Here is a 13,644-nt window from a genome sequence, read left to right as displayed (position 1 = left end):
GTCCGCTTAGCTGGGATGCTGGCAGCACCGTGCAAAGCACTGAGGTGCTCTTGAAGACATCATAGTGCACACCTAAGTTAGGATGCAAGAGCTCTGCACAGGATAATGATAGCCAAGCGGAGCTATGCCCATGCTTCCCAACAAGAGGTTACTGGACACCAGTAGCTCCAAACACGTACAGCCAGGGGCAGTTGATGGGAGGGTCGGTGGAGGGGGGGGGGGCGTGTTGGTGGGAGGGATGGTGGGAGGATAGTATGGGTTGCACTCAGTCTCGTGGGGCTACGACCGATTAGTGGCGGTTCCAAGTACGAAAATCTCGAAAATGGACGGGAGAGCGGTGAGCTGACCACATGGCCGTTCATACTACATCCGATAATGCTGTTGAGACAGGATGACATGGAGGTCGGTCAGGTCGGTCGGACTCTTACCTCACTTTACTTTTACTGTATATTATTATTATTATATCTTTCCTTTCTCAGACGTTATGTCTGGTTAAAAATGGAAAGTGACGCCGACCTTGATCAAGCGTGACTTCCTTTTAACTGTACGGTATATGTTACATTGCATTTAGGAACTTTCGGGTAATTGAACATGTATCAATAATTAAAGATTTCTATAGTTGTATATATACGTTTGGGTGTAGCTGTATTGCGTTGATGTACTGGTGGATATTGTGTGGTATGACTCCTGTAGTTGATAGTATAATTGGTACAATGTCAACTTTATCCTGATGCCACATGTCCTTGACTTCCTCAGCCAGTTGGACGTATTTTTCAATTTTTTCTCCTGTTTTCTTCTGTATATTTGTTGTATTGGGTATGGATATTTCGATTAGTTGGTTAATTTCTTCTTTTTATTGGTGAGTATGATGTCAGGTTTGTTATGTGGTGTTGTTTTAACTGTTATAATGGTTCTGTTCCAGTATAATTTGTATTCATCATTCTGCAGTACATTTTGTGGTGCAATCTTGTATGTGGGAACGTGTTGTTTTATTAGTTTATGTTGTATGGCAAGTTGTTGATGTATTATTTTTGCTACATTGTCGTGTCTTCTGGGGTATTCTGTATTTGCTAGTATTTTACATCCGCTTGTGATGTGATCTACTGTTTCTATTTGTTGTTTGCAAAGTCTGCATTTATCTCTTGTGGTATTGGGATCTTTAATAATATGCTTGCTGTAATATCTGGTGTTTATTGTTTGATCCTGTATTGCAATCATGAATCCTTCCGTCTCACTGTATATATTGCCTTTTTGTAGCCATGTGTTGGATGTGTCTTGATCGATGTGTGGCTGTGTTAGATGATACGGGTGCTTGCCATGTAGTGTTTTCTTTTTCCAATTTACTTTCTTTGTATCTGTTGATGTTATGTGATCCAAAGGGTAGTAGAAGCGGTTATGAAATTGCAATGGTGTAGCCGATGTATTTATATGAGTGATTGCTTTGTGTATTTTGCTAGTTTCTGCTTGTTCTATAAAGAATTTTCTTAAATTGTCTACCTGTCCATAATGTAAGTTTTTTATGTCGATAAATCCCCTTCCTCCTTCCTTTTTGCTTAATGTGAATCTTTCTGTTGCTGAATGTATGTGATGTATTCTATATTTGTGGCATTGTGATCGTGTAAGTGTATTGAGTGCTTCTAGGTCTGTGTTACTCCATTTCACTACTCCAAATGAGTAAGTCAATATTGGTATAGCATAAGTATTTATAGCTTTTGTCCTGTTTCTTGCTGTCAATTCTGTTTTCAGTATATTTGTTAGTCTTTGTCTATATTTTTCTTTTAGTTCTTCTTTAATATTTGTATTATCTATTCCTATTTTTTGTCTGTAACCTAGATATTTATAGGCATCTGTTTTTTCCATCGCTTCTATGCAGTCGCTGTGGTTATCCAATATGTAATCTTCTTGTTTAGTGTGTTTTCCCTTGACTATGATATTTTTCTTACATTTGTCTGTTCCAAAAGCCATATTTATATCATTGCTGAATACTTCTGTCATCGTTAGTAATTGATTGAGTGGTTAATTTGTTGCTGCCAGTAGTTTTAGATCATCCATGTATAGCAAATGTGTGATTTTGTGTTGGTATGTTCCAGTAATATTGTATCCATAATTTGTATTATTTAGGATGTTGGATAGTGGGTCCAGAACAAGGCAGAACCAGAACCAGAGTCTCCTTGGTATATTCCACGCTTAATCTGTATTGGCTGTGATGTGATATTATTTGAATTATATTGGATATTAAGTGTGGTTTTCCAATTTTTCATTGCTATGTTTAGGAACTGTATCAATTTAGGATCTACTTTGTATATTTCCAATATTTGTAGTAACCATGAGTGGGGTACACTATCAAAAGCTTTTTGGTAATCAATGTATGCGTAGTGTAGCGACCTTCGTTTAATTTTAGCTTGATATGTCACCTCTGTATCCATTATCAGTTGCTCTTTACATCCTTGTGCTCCTTTGCAACAGTCTTTTTGTTCTTCATATATAATTTTGTTCTGTGTTGTATGTGTCATTAATTTCTGTTTAGTGACTGAAGTTAATATTTTGTATATTGTTGGTAGGCATGTTATGGTGCGATATTTAGCTGGGTTTGCTGTGTCTGCTTGAACTTTAGGTTTCAGATAAGTTATTCCATGTGTAAGTGTATCAGGGAATGTGTATGGGTCTGCAATGTAACTGTTAAATAATTTAGTTAGATGTGAATGTGTTGAGGTGAACTTCTTTAGCCAGAAATTTGCTATTTTATCTTTTCCAGGGGCTTTCCAATTGTGAGTAGAATTAATTGCTCGAGTGACTTCATGTTGCAAAATTATCACTTCAGGCATTTGTGGTACCATCTTGTATGTTTCTGCTTGTATCCACCGTGCGTGTCTGTTATGTTGTACCGGGTTTGACCATATGTTGCTCCAGAAGTGTTCCATGTCTGTATATTCTAATGTGTGTGTTATCTATTGTCTGATAAAATTTCTTTTGGTTTGTGTTGAATGTTTGGTTTTGTTTCCTTCTATTTTCACTTTTTTTGTATCTTCTAAGTCGTTTGGCCAATGCTTGTAATTTCTGTTTCTTTTCATCTAATTGCTCTATCGCTTCTTGTTGTGAGATTTTACGTAACCTTTTTCGTTTTTGTCTGATATTTCATTTCTTATAAATTGTGTTAGCTGTCCGATGTCTTTTCTCAGTTTTTCTATTCTGATCTGTAGCCTGTGTTGCCATGCTGGTTTTGTGGGTTTCTTCTGTGTGTTGGATGCTTCTGATCTCTGTCTAGTGGGTATATTTAGTGTAGTGAGTGCTCCTATATAAATCAGTAGTTGTAACTCTTCCATAGTTGTATTTTCATTTATTTTGTTGTGTATGATTGTTTTGATGGTTGTTATTGTTGTTTCGACTTGTGGGTTATTTGGGGGTCTATGCAAGAATGGTCTAATGTCTGTATTTGTGTCTTTGTATTCTATATATGTCAGCTGAAATTTTTCTTCTATATCTAACGTGTGTGTCACTTCGTGTTCTATTTGTGCTTGTTCTGGCGGCTGTCTTAAGATTTCGTTTTCCTCTGATTGTTTAATTGATGCGTGTTGTTCTTTGTTTGTTTGTTCTGGGATGTTTGAGTCCATTACTGTATTTTCGTCTTCTTCTGATTGCACACTATTTTCTTCCAGTATTTGTTGTACTTGTTGTTTGATGTTTTCTAATTCTGACTGGGGTATCCTGTTATTTTTTATTATTACACGGATCTGATCAGGTAGTCGTTGTTCAGTTAAAAATTTTAATTCTGGGTATCTGGTAATAAATGTTTTGTATACTTGTGATCTGTATCCAGTTGTGTTGGTTCCTAAGTTTGTTGCTTGGTAATAACAGAACATGAGGTGTCGGTTAACTTCATCTGACCATCTCATCCTCTGTCTTTCTTTTCCTTCTAGAGTGGTTGCAGGAAGCATATCCTGCAAAACACCTTTATATGGATTTAAATTATTTTCCGTGTGGCTAGCAGTATTGTTACCATTGTGGACGGGCATAGGGTTCAAGAGTCGTCCCCGACCATGACAGCGCTTGTCCGAGGCTTCATTAGTTCTGTGCTGAACCAACTAATCGTACTAAAAGGGGGGTTAGCCCTATTAGTGGTTGGTTCTTTTCGTCGCCTTTTACGACTGGCAGAACATACCGGAGGTCTATTCTTTTCCCGGGCCTCCACGGGGTTTATTATTATTATTATTATTATTAGTATTATTATTATTGTTATTTCCTGTCAATAAACAGCTGTGAGGTGTGTCTTCTGATGGGGAATGATAGAAAAATGTGAGTCAAAAATCGTTTGAAGGCAAAAGAATCATTTTATCAATCAGCTAATTATTATAATAATTATTATGTCCACTACACGTCCACCGACGCACACGGTGGTGCAGCGATGTAGCAATCCACCAGCAACTGTTTCGCTCAGCGAGGTCCAAAAAATGGTTCAAATGGCTCTGAGCACTATGGGACTCAACTGCTGAGGTCATTAGTCCCCTAGAACTTAGAACTAGTTAAACCTAACGAACCTAAGGACATCACACACATCCATGCCCGAGGCAGGATTCGAACCTGCGACCGTAGCGGTCGCGCGGTTCCAGACTGTAGCGCCTAGAACCGCTCGGCCACTCCGGCCGGCCCTGCGTTGGACGTTAGTGACTTTGGGAAGCTCGTTATCATGTAGCAGCAGCACCCCGTAGCAATTTCGCCTTAACTGCACACCATAATTTCTCTATCGTTTCACAGTACCGTTCCCCAGTCATGGAGACACCAGGTTTCTTGAAATCAGTAAGCAGTGGGGCCCAATAATCAAAGAACAGCGTGAGCATCAGCAGCATAGATCTTGGTACACCATTCCACAACGATGCTTTTCAACAGACATGCTGCCGCCCACACCTTCTTCCTTTTCCAATAAATGTCTACCAGTGTTTGTCCCTCCGCATCCAAGAAAACAACAGAGTACGTTTATTCTGTTTGGACGCAGTTGGTAATCCCCTCGCAGTAGTTCATGTTTCCCCATTTACTGGACAGTCGTCAGAAAGTCACAAATGGCACACTAATCCCTTGGCTACATGTCAGTGCTTATATACGTGCACCGGAGACGCGCTACGTTGCATATATGAGGCTTGTTTTTTAAGTAAGTACCGTTTTGAAATTAAAAAAAGACGTGCTAAGATATCTCAATAATTTTATTTTTGCATGAAACCCTGTACCTTAATCTACTTTTCTACATAATTTCAATATTGTGGCACTTGTCATAACGTTGTACCAGTTTTGAATACCGGCCTCGTAGAAGTCTGCCTCCTGACTTGTTAACCACTGCATCACCACTCTTTGACTTCGTCATCGTCTTGAAGACGCTGACCGCTCTGGTGTTTCTTCAAGTGCAGGAACAGATGGTAGTCACTGGGCGCAAGATCGGGGCTGTACAGAGGATGTCCTGGAGTTACCCATCGAAAAGATGTGATGAGATCTTTGGTCTGATTCGCCACAGCAAAACGATGCCCTTGCTCAACTTCCATGGACTGTTACTTTGATTCTAGTGTGACGTAGATCACCCGTGTTTCATCATCCATAACAATTTGGCTTAAGAAATAATCACCGTCGTTGTGGAACCGCTCAACGAAAATCAATGCACTGTCTAAACGTTTGGTTTTGTGCATACCCGTCAACATTTTCGGTACCCAACGTGCGCACAGTTTTCGGTAATTCAAGTGCTCGATCACAATGCCATACAAAACACTACGATAAACTTTAGGAAAGTCATCCCGCAAGGAGGAAATCGTAAAGCGTCTATTTTCTCTCACCTTATTGTCCATTTCCTGTACCAAACTTTCTTTTGTGTGACAATCTTTACATGCTCTCACTCACTTTTTTACCATTCCATCTTTGATAATGTTTTCTCCGTAAACTGCATAGATCTCACGATGAACATCGATCGCTTTTAGGCCTTTAGCACTAAGAAATCTTATAACAACTCGTACTCCACAGTCGGCGGGACTCACAATTATCGGAGGCATCTTAAACACAACGTAAACAGGGAAGAATCAGACTGTAATGGCGTCAGTGCGTAGATTAAGGTACAGGCTTTCATGCAAAAATAAAATTATTGAGATACCATAGCACGTCTTTTTCTAAATTTCAAAACGGTACTTACTTAAAAAACACACCTCGTACGTTGCAGCAACTCCATCAAGTAGAAACTTTCTGGTAATCCCTTATAACTGCTCTAAGGGCGAATGGAAATTATTCGGTTTCGAGTCCAATATATCAGCTTTCAGACTAGTATTTGTTGAGCTATACGTTATAGGAAAACCACTTTTTCTTCTTATTAATAGGAGATATATATCTGTGTGGCATTTATAAGGTCTGAATATATCCAACACTCCAGTATTAAAAGATATTTCCTTCCTTTTGCTGTTAGTTCAGTATTATGTGTGACGAAAATGATTTTGAAATATTTATTCCGCCAAACTGGAATTACGACGCAGGAAGTATTTGGATGTGGAATAATTTGTTGCTATACTCCCACTGCAACAAAGACATCAAACATTGGCTACAGTGACAAAAATTACATTGTCAAAAATTGTATGAATTTAACTGTCAAACAGACAAGTTTCCCTGACGTGGTACACTGCCCGCTTTACGGAACTGAACGTGTTCGCAGACGTGGTGCTCAACTTCATCCGCTCGCACCCGCTGATGGACGAGTCGGTGGCCCACGAGGGCGGCCGGCCCGTCTTCTACCGCGGCGACGTCGTCTTCACCAAGCTGGCCGTGCACCGGCTCAAGGTCGACCTCGTGGGCACCCACAAGGACTTCACCGTCTACTACATTGGATCCAGTGAGTACAGCACAGGCCCAAGAATTGCAGCTTCTTCACCATGTATAAATTGTAAGTTAATGCAGATGATGTCGAAGAAAACTCCTGTAATGTTCGAACGTGCTACTTGACACAGACACATGTGTTAAATGTCTAGGAGTAACGTTCCAAAACAGTATGAAGCGGAACGAGCACACTTTATTGGTAGAGGGGAAGGCCAATGGTCGACTTCGGTTTATTGCGAGAATTCTAGGAAAGTATAGCACATGTATAAAGCAGGGCACGGACCAAAAACATTTACGACTTGTTCTTAACTATTGCTCGAGTCTGGGATCTTCATGAGCTCGGATTAAAGGAAGACATCGAAGCAATTCATAGTGTGCTGGTAGATTTGTCGCTGGATGGTTCGATCAACAAGCAACTATTACAAAAATGCTCAACAGTATTAACGGGGAACCCTGTAGGGAAGACATTCATTTCCAGAAACGCTATTGAGAAAATTTTGGAAACCGGCATTTGTAGCTGACTATCAAGCGAGCCTACTGCCGCCGACATACATTTCGCGTAAGGACCGTGAAAACCAGCTTAAAGAAATTAAAACTCGTACTGAGGTGTACACTCGTATCCAGTTTTTCCCCCTCAGCCCATTTCGAATTGAGTGGGAAAGTAAATGACTAGTAGTGGTTCAAACTTCCCTCCACTATACACCGTATGGAATCTTGCGGAGGTAGGTGTTGATCCACTCGACAGGATTGAATATAAATTCGACCACTGCTGTGTAAGACTCCCTAAGAACATACTAACCAGAATGACAAATGATCCTATCGCAGCACAAAAAAACAAGTATGTCCCGGGGAGGTTCAGGGATGAAAAGAGTGGAAACTAACTTATCGACTTATCTGGCAGCTTCAAAGACATTTGAATCAAAACAATTTGACATATTCCCAACTTTTTGCCAATGTAATGTGGACATTAGAATGCCACAGCTTGGCAACCGATATAGATTTTTGTTGACTCCGGCGACGACTGAACTGGTATAGGTTTTGTCTCTCGAATAACGTTGATTATATCATGGCAACAGATAAAGCTTTCACAAAACGACAGGATGACCGTAAATTACTAAAAAATGAATTTTGCGTGCTATACCTAGCTCTACTTTAAACCATCGTATCTCGACTACGAATAACGTTTAGTGGATAAAAAAAGTTCAAGTAGACTTCATCCATTTACGTACACAGAAAAGCCAAAGAAGCAGGTCACCTGCCCAATTTCTTGTAGGGCCCAAGCAAGGGCGCAGAAGTGCCGCAACACGACGTGACGGGGATTCGACTACTGCTGAAGTAGTGCTGAAGGGAACTGACAAGGTGAATCTTTCAGGGCTGTCCATAAATCCGAATAAGTACGAGGGAATAGAGATCTCTTCTGAACAGCACGTTGCAAGGCAACCAAGATATGAATTTCATGTCTGTGGAGTTTGGTGGCCAGCGGAGGTGTTTAAACTCAGAAGAGTCTTCCTGGAGCCACTCTGTGGCATTTCTGGACGTATGGAATTGATCAAGTCCGGTCCATGGGTTCATGAGGTTGTCTCTATATCCGTACACATCCACCCGCTCGATGCAATTTGAAACGACACTCGTCTGACCAGACAACATGTTTCTAGTTATCAATTGTACAATGTCGTTGATGACGATCCCAGGCGAGGCGTATAGCCATGTGTCATGAAGTCATCAAGCCTCCAAGAGTGAGCCTTCGGCTACGAAAGCCCGTTGAATGGTTCGCACGATAACAGTTTTTTATGACTCAGCATTGAAATCTGCGGCAATTTGCGGAAGGGTTGCACTTCAGTCATGTTGAACGATTCTCTTGAGTCGTCGTTGGTCCCGTTCTTGCAGCATCTTTTTCTGGCCGCAGCCATGTCGGAGAGCTGATGTTTTACCATATTCCTGATTTCGCGGTACACGCGTGAAATGGTGATACGGGAAAATCCACACTTCATCGCTACCTCACTAGAACAGCACGTTCAAATTCACTTAAATCTTGGTAATCTGCCATTGTAGCGGCAGTAACCGATCTAACAACTGCGCCAGACACTTATTGTCTTGTATGGTCGTTGCCAACCGCAGCGCCGTATTCCGCCTGTTCACGTGTCTCTGTATACGCATCCCTATACCAGTTTGTTTAGAGCTTCAATGTACCCTAGTGCAAAGTTTCAAGTGTAGAAGTGGCGAGCTTCAGAAAACTTAAAGAAAACGTGTTTTTGACACGCTAAAACATAACGAAGCAAGATTTTTCAAAACGGTCAAAACTTATTTCAGACCAATGTCCGATACTTCGGCGGACCAAAGTTGAACCATGACTCTCACTCCACTTAAGGGTGACAGTTTTTGCATGTAAATTGAGAACGGTACACTTAAAAAATGGTGCCATTAGCCGAGAATTAATTTCAACCAGCTAAAATCTTTTGGAAAGGCGTTGATGGATTTGCACAAGTTTCCTGGGTGCCATCTCTGGTACATCTGTCGAATCTTACTTAATACACTCTACCATACCTACAGTTAGACAGATATTCGAATGGCTATACAAACGGCCGCTGTTCGGTGCTAAACGAAAAGATTTTACCCCATGTCCCTCGCTGAAATAGGAACAGAGCACCATGACCCCTCAAACCGCTGGTCTGTGCGTGGCCTTTTCACATCCATTTTTTACAGTGCTTGCGTGCTCTAACGATTATGTTGATTGCAGTCTGCCCAGTACTAGGAGTACACACTCACTCACTCACACACACACAAACGTCATTTAAACTCGTAGGGTACTGTCAAACGCCCACTTCGACACTCAAAATTTTTCCCATTTAAAACACAGAAGGTCCACGCCCTCTTCCAAGCTACTCTACAATGTTCCATGTCTTTATTGAAGTTTTTTTCAATTCTTGTGAATATCCGCCGGTTCTCTTCAGATCCAAGTCTCAATATACACTCCTGGAAATGGAAAAAAGAACACATTGACACCGGTGTGTCAGACCCACCATACTTGCTCCGGACACTGCGAGAGGGCTGTACAAGCAATGATCACACGCACGGCACAGCGGACACACCAGGAACCGCGGTGTTGGTCGCCGAATGGCGCTAGCTGCGCAGCATTTGTGCACCGCCGCCGTCAGTGTCAGCCAGTTTGCCGTGGCGTACGGAGCTCCATCGCAGTCTTTAACACTGGTAGCATGCCGCGACAGCGTGGACGTGAACCGTATGTGCAGTTGACGGACTTTGAGCGAGGGCGTATAGTGGGCATGCGGGAGGCCGGGTGGACGTACCGCCGAATTGCTCAACACGTGGGGCGTGAGGTCTCCACAGTACATCGATGTTATCGCCAGTGGTCGGCGGAAGGTGCACGTGCCCGTCGACCTGGGACCGGACCGCAGCGACGCACGGATGCACGCCAAGACCGTAGGATCCTACGCAGTGCCGTAGGGGACCGCACCGCCACTTCCCAGCAAATTAGGGACACTGTTGCTCCTGGGGTATCGGCGAGGACCATTCGCAACCGTCTCCATGAAGCTGGGCTACGGTCCCGCACACCGTTAGGCCGTCTTCCGCTCACGCCCCAACATCGTGCAGCCCGCCTCCAGTGGTGTCGCGACAGGCGTGAATGGAGGGACGAATGGAGACGTGTCGTCTTCAGCGATGAGAGTCGCTTCTGCCTTGGTGCCAATGATGGTCGTATGCGTGTTTGGCGCCGTGCAGGTGAGCGCCACAATCAGGACTGCATACGACCGAGGCACACAGGGCCAACACCCGGCATCATGGTGTGGGGAGCGATCTCCTACACTGGCCGTACACCACTGGTGATCGTCGAGGGGACACTGAATAGTGCACGGTACATCCAAACCGTCATCGAACCCATCGTTCTACCATTCCTAGACCGGCAAGGGAACTTGCTGTTCCAACAGGACAATGCACGTCCGCATGTATCCCGTGCCACCCAACGTGCTCTAGAAGGTGTAAGTCAACTACCCTGGCCAGCAAGATCTCCGGATCTGTCCCCCATTGAGCATGTTTGGGACTGGATGAAGCGTCGTCTCACGCGGTCTGCACGTCCAGCACGAACGCTGGTCCAACTGAGGCGCCAGGTGGAAATGGCATGGCAAGCCGTTCCACAGGACTACATCCAGCATCTGTACGATCGTCTCCATGGGAGAATAGCAGCCTGCATTGCTGCGAAAGGTGGATATACACTGTACTAGTGCCGACATTGTGCATGCTCTGTTGCCTGTGTCTATGTGCCTGTGGTTCTGTCAGTGTGATCATGTGATGTATCTGACCCCAGGAATGTGTCAATAAAGTTTCCCCTTCCTGGGACAATGAATTCACGGTGTTCTTATTTCAATTTCCAGGAGTGTATGTTGGCGCACACAACAATTCCCTATTTTCGAAGTCACAAATGTGGCCTTCCCACAGAAGGAAAACCAGCATTAAAAGTTCCATCTGATTCAAGATCATTAGACACGGAGCAAAAAATGAAGCTGGGGTCTTCCCATTATATGCCGTAAGTTTCTAACTCCATAACAATTTGTGAGCTCGGCAGAGCATTCATTTTTCGAGCAGGTAGTCTTCCCTACCCAGTTACTAAAACCATCCGGTGCTAACTACCAGAGTATAACAGTTTGATTTTCAGACATAAATTCTATTTTAATAAAAAAGGAAATCAAAGCTGTGGACACAGGTGACACGTGATGAACAACTGCAAAACAGATCTGTAGTACAGGTTAATAAAACAAAAGTGGAAAATACGACTGCATAATTCACATGCAGTAACATTTATGCTCGCAATTGCTTCAGACTTAATGCACACATGTTTGTCGCATTTTACACATTGTTTTCGTCAAGACAAAGCATTCAACATCAAAACAGATCTCTAATCAAATCTAACTAACTCTATTTTCACTTAGATTGTGTATTTAAAAAATCTAATTCGCAACAGAAATTACACCATACATAATGTAAATACAAAACTATAAGGTTACTCTTCAGATTCCGTCATACTCTACGCGCACTTTTCGTGAAGCTCTTGTTTTTCCACAATGACACAAAATTTTTAAACACCCCAGAACTGATTCCAGTTACTACAACTTTCGATACCATATGAGTAAGCTTCTTATCCCGTGAAACCACACGGATTCTGGCTTCATATCCCCTATCTGATCAGATAAAGTACTTGGGGCTTTCTAGCCACATGGTACGCATAATCTAGAATTTACGAATAATTTCCACTCCAGGAGTTTATAACCACACCACACATTTCAGCACAACAAATTCCCGAATAGTTACGAAATACACGACCGAGAAGCGACCACAGCAACAGATTATAAATTCACACTAAGGAGCAATGTAAGAAATGCCAGTCCCTCAACGTTCTCCAACAATACCAGCAAATAGTCACTACGTCTATGTTCAGACATCAAAACACTTGGTCTACTCACGCAATTAAAACCTGGGTCTGATTCAAGTTGCAGCTCAGAACGAGCTAGAAATTTTATGCACCTCATTCCTGTCTAATCCTAAAAATTACAACCTTCTATACTCAGTTTCACGGAGATTCCTTCAGTACGTATCATTACCTCTCCTCTATGCAAGTCTATTACAGCTTAGCGGGCATTCGTAAAATCATAGACTTAAGTTACTTCATTCATCAGTAAACAGAACAATCAATATTCTAACTTCAAACTTATACTCTTGACAAGTGAAACTCAACCGGGTCTCAACTGCAGTATACCAACCAACGTAACTATCTCTAACTTAAACTTCATTTTATACTTTTTTAGCCGGCCGGTGTGGCCGTGAGGTCTAGGCGCTTCAGTCTGGAACCGCGTGACCGCTCCGGTCGCAGGTTCGAATCCTGCCTCGGGCATGGATGTGTGTGATGTCCTTAGGTTAGTTAGGTTTAAGTAGTTCTAAGTTCTAGGGGACTGATGACCTTAGATGTTAAGTCCCATAGTGCTCAGAGCCATTTGAACCATTTTTTTATACTTTTTTAGGAATTAATGACATAAATGCGACCCATTATACTGCTGTTTTAATGTATTCACCAAAATTTGAATCTTAGTGCAGAGATTCGCTCTTTATGTACTATTTTTATGCAGGACGGCTTGCGAAAGAGGCCACAAGCACGAAACTAGTAGTGAATAAGGAAATAAGAAATACGTGGCTGCCGAACTGTTATTTCGAGGGGAAAGAAGTTATTCTTGTTCCTTGAGTTCAGGCTGCGCAACTGCACGGTCATTAGAGCCCTGGTTTTTCCTTCTCCAGCAACGACGTTCAATCAGTGGAAACACATCTAAGGATTTGATACAATCGGGGGCATAATCAATAAAGTGCTCAGAAAGGCCATGTTTGTCTATCAAAGTGGAGAGACCAATTGGCTCGTCTTGGCGGTGACATCAGTGGAGTATCACTGCAGTGTCAGTAGCAAATTGATGGCCTTCAGGAGGATGTTTATCAGTGGCAGCTCGCAACGTCCACACGTTAAGAGGACACAGCAAGTCTTACGTAAAAGTACACCGCCTCATAATAAACAACTCTGGTCAATTTATCATTTCTTTTTCTTCTGAGATCCAGTTTACCACACGATTCCAAGACGTGTAAGGGGACAACCTGTTTTGACATATCCTGTTTTGCCTGTAACTGCAGTGTCCGTCTACAGCTTCCATTGCTCTGCAGAACCTTAGTGAGGAGTGACTATAAAAATGAGAGCAATGGACCATTCAATGAGGTGACACTTTCGGCGTTTCTATTGCGAGTACCGAATTTTACAACCTTTAT

The 13,644-nt window shown here is 42.4% G+C and overlaps 1 protein-coding gene across 1 annotated transcript in view; it reads left to right on the top strand.

Moving 5' to 3' along the window:
* LOC126199444 (semaphorin-2A-like) overlaps positions 1-13,644 on the top strand; it is a 468,120-nt gene that overhangs the window by 419,576 nt on the left and 34,900 nt on the right. Inside the window, exon 9 of the mRNA XM_049936362.1 lies at positions 6,674-6,850. Coding sequence (XP_049792319.1) covers positions 6,674-6,850 — 177 coding nt within the window. The remainder of the gene's footprint in view (positions 1-6,673; positions 6,851-13,644) is intronic.

Source organism: Schistocerca nitens, chromosome 8 (assembly GCF_023898315.1).
Source record: "Schistocerca nitens isolate TAMUIC-IGC-003100 chromosome 8, iqSchNite1.1, whole genome shotgun sequence".
NCBI classification, from domain to species: Eukaryota; Metazoa; Arthropoda; class Insecta; order Orthoptera; family Acrididae; genus Schistocerca; species Schistocerca nitens.
Note: the sequence above shows the minus strand (reverse complement) of the source record. Positions and strands in the feature narration are given on the sequence as shown.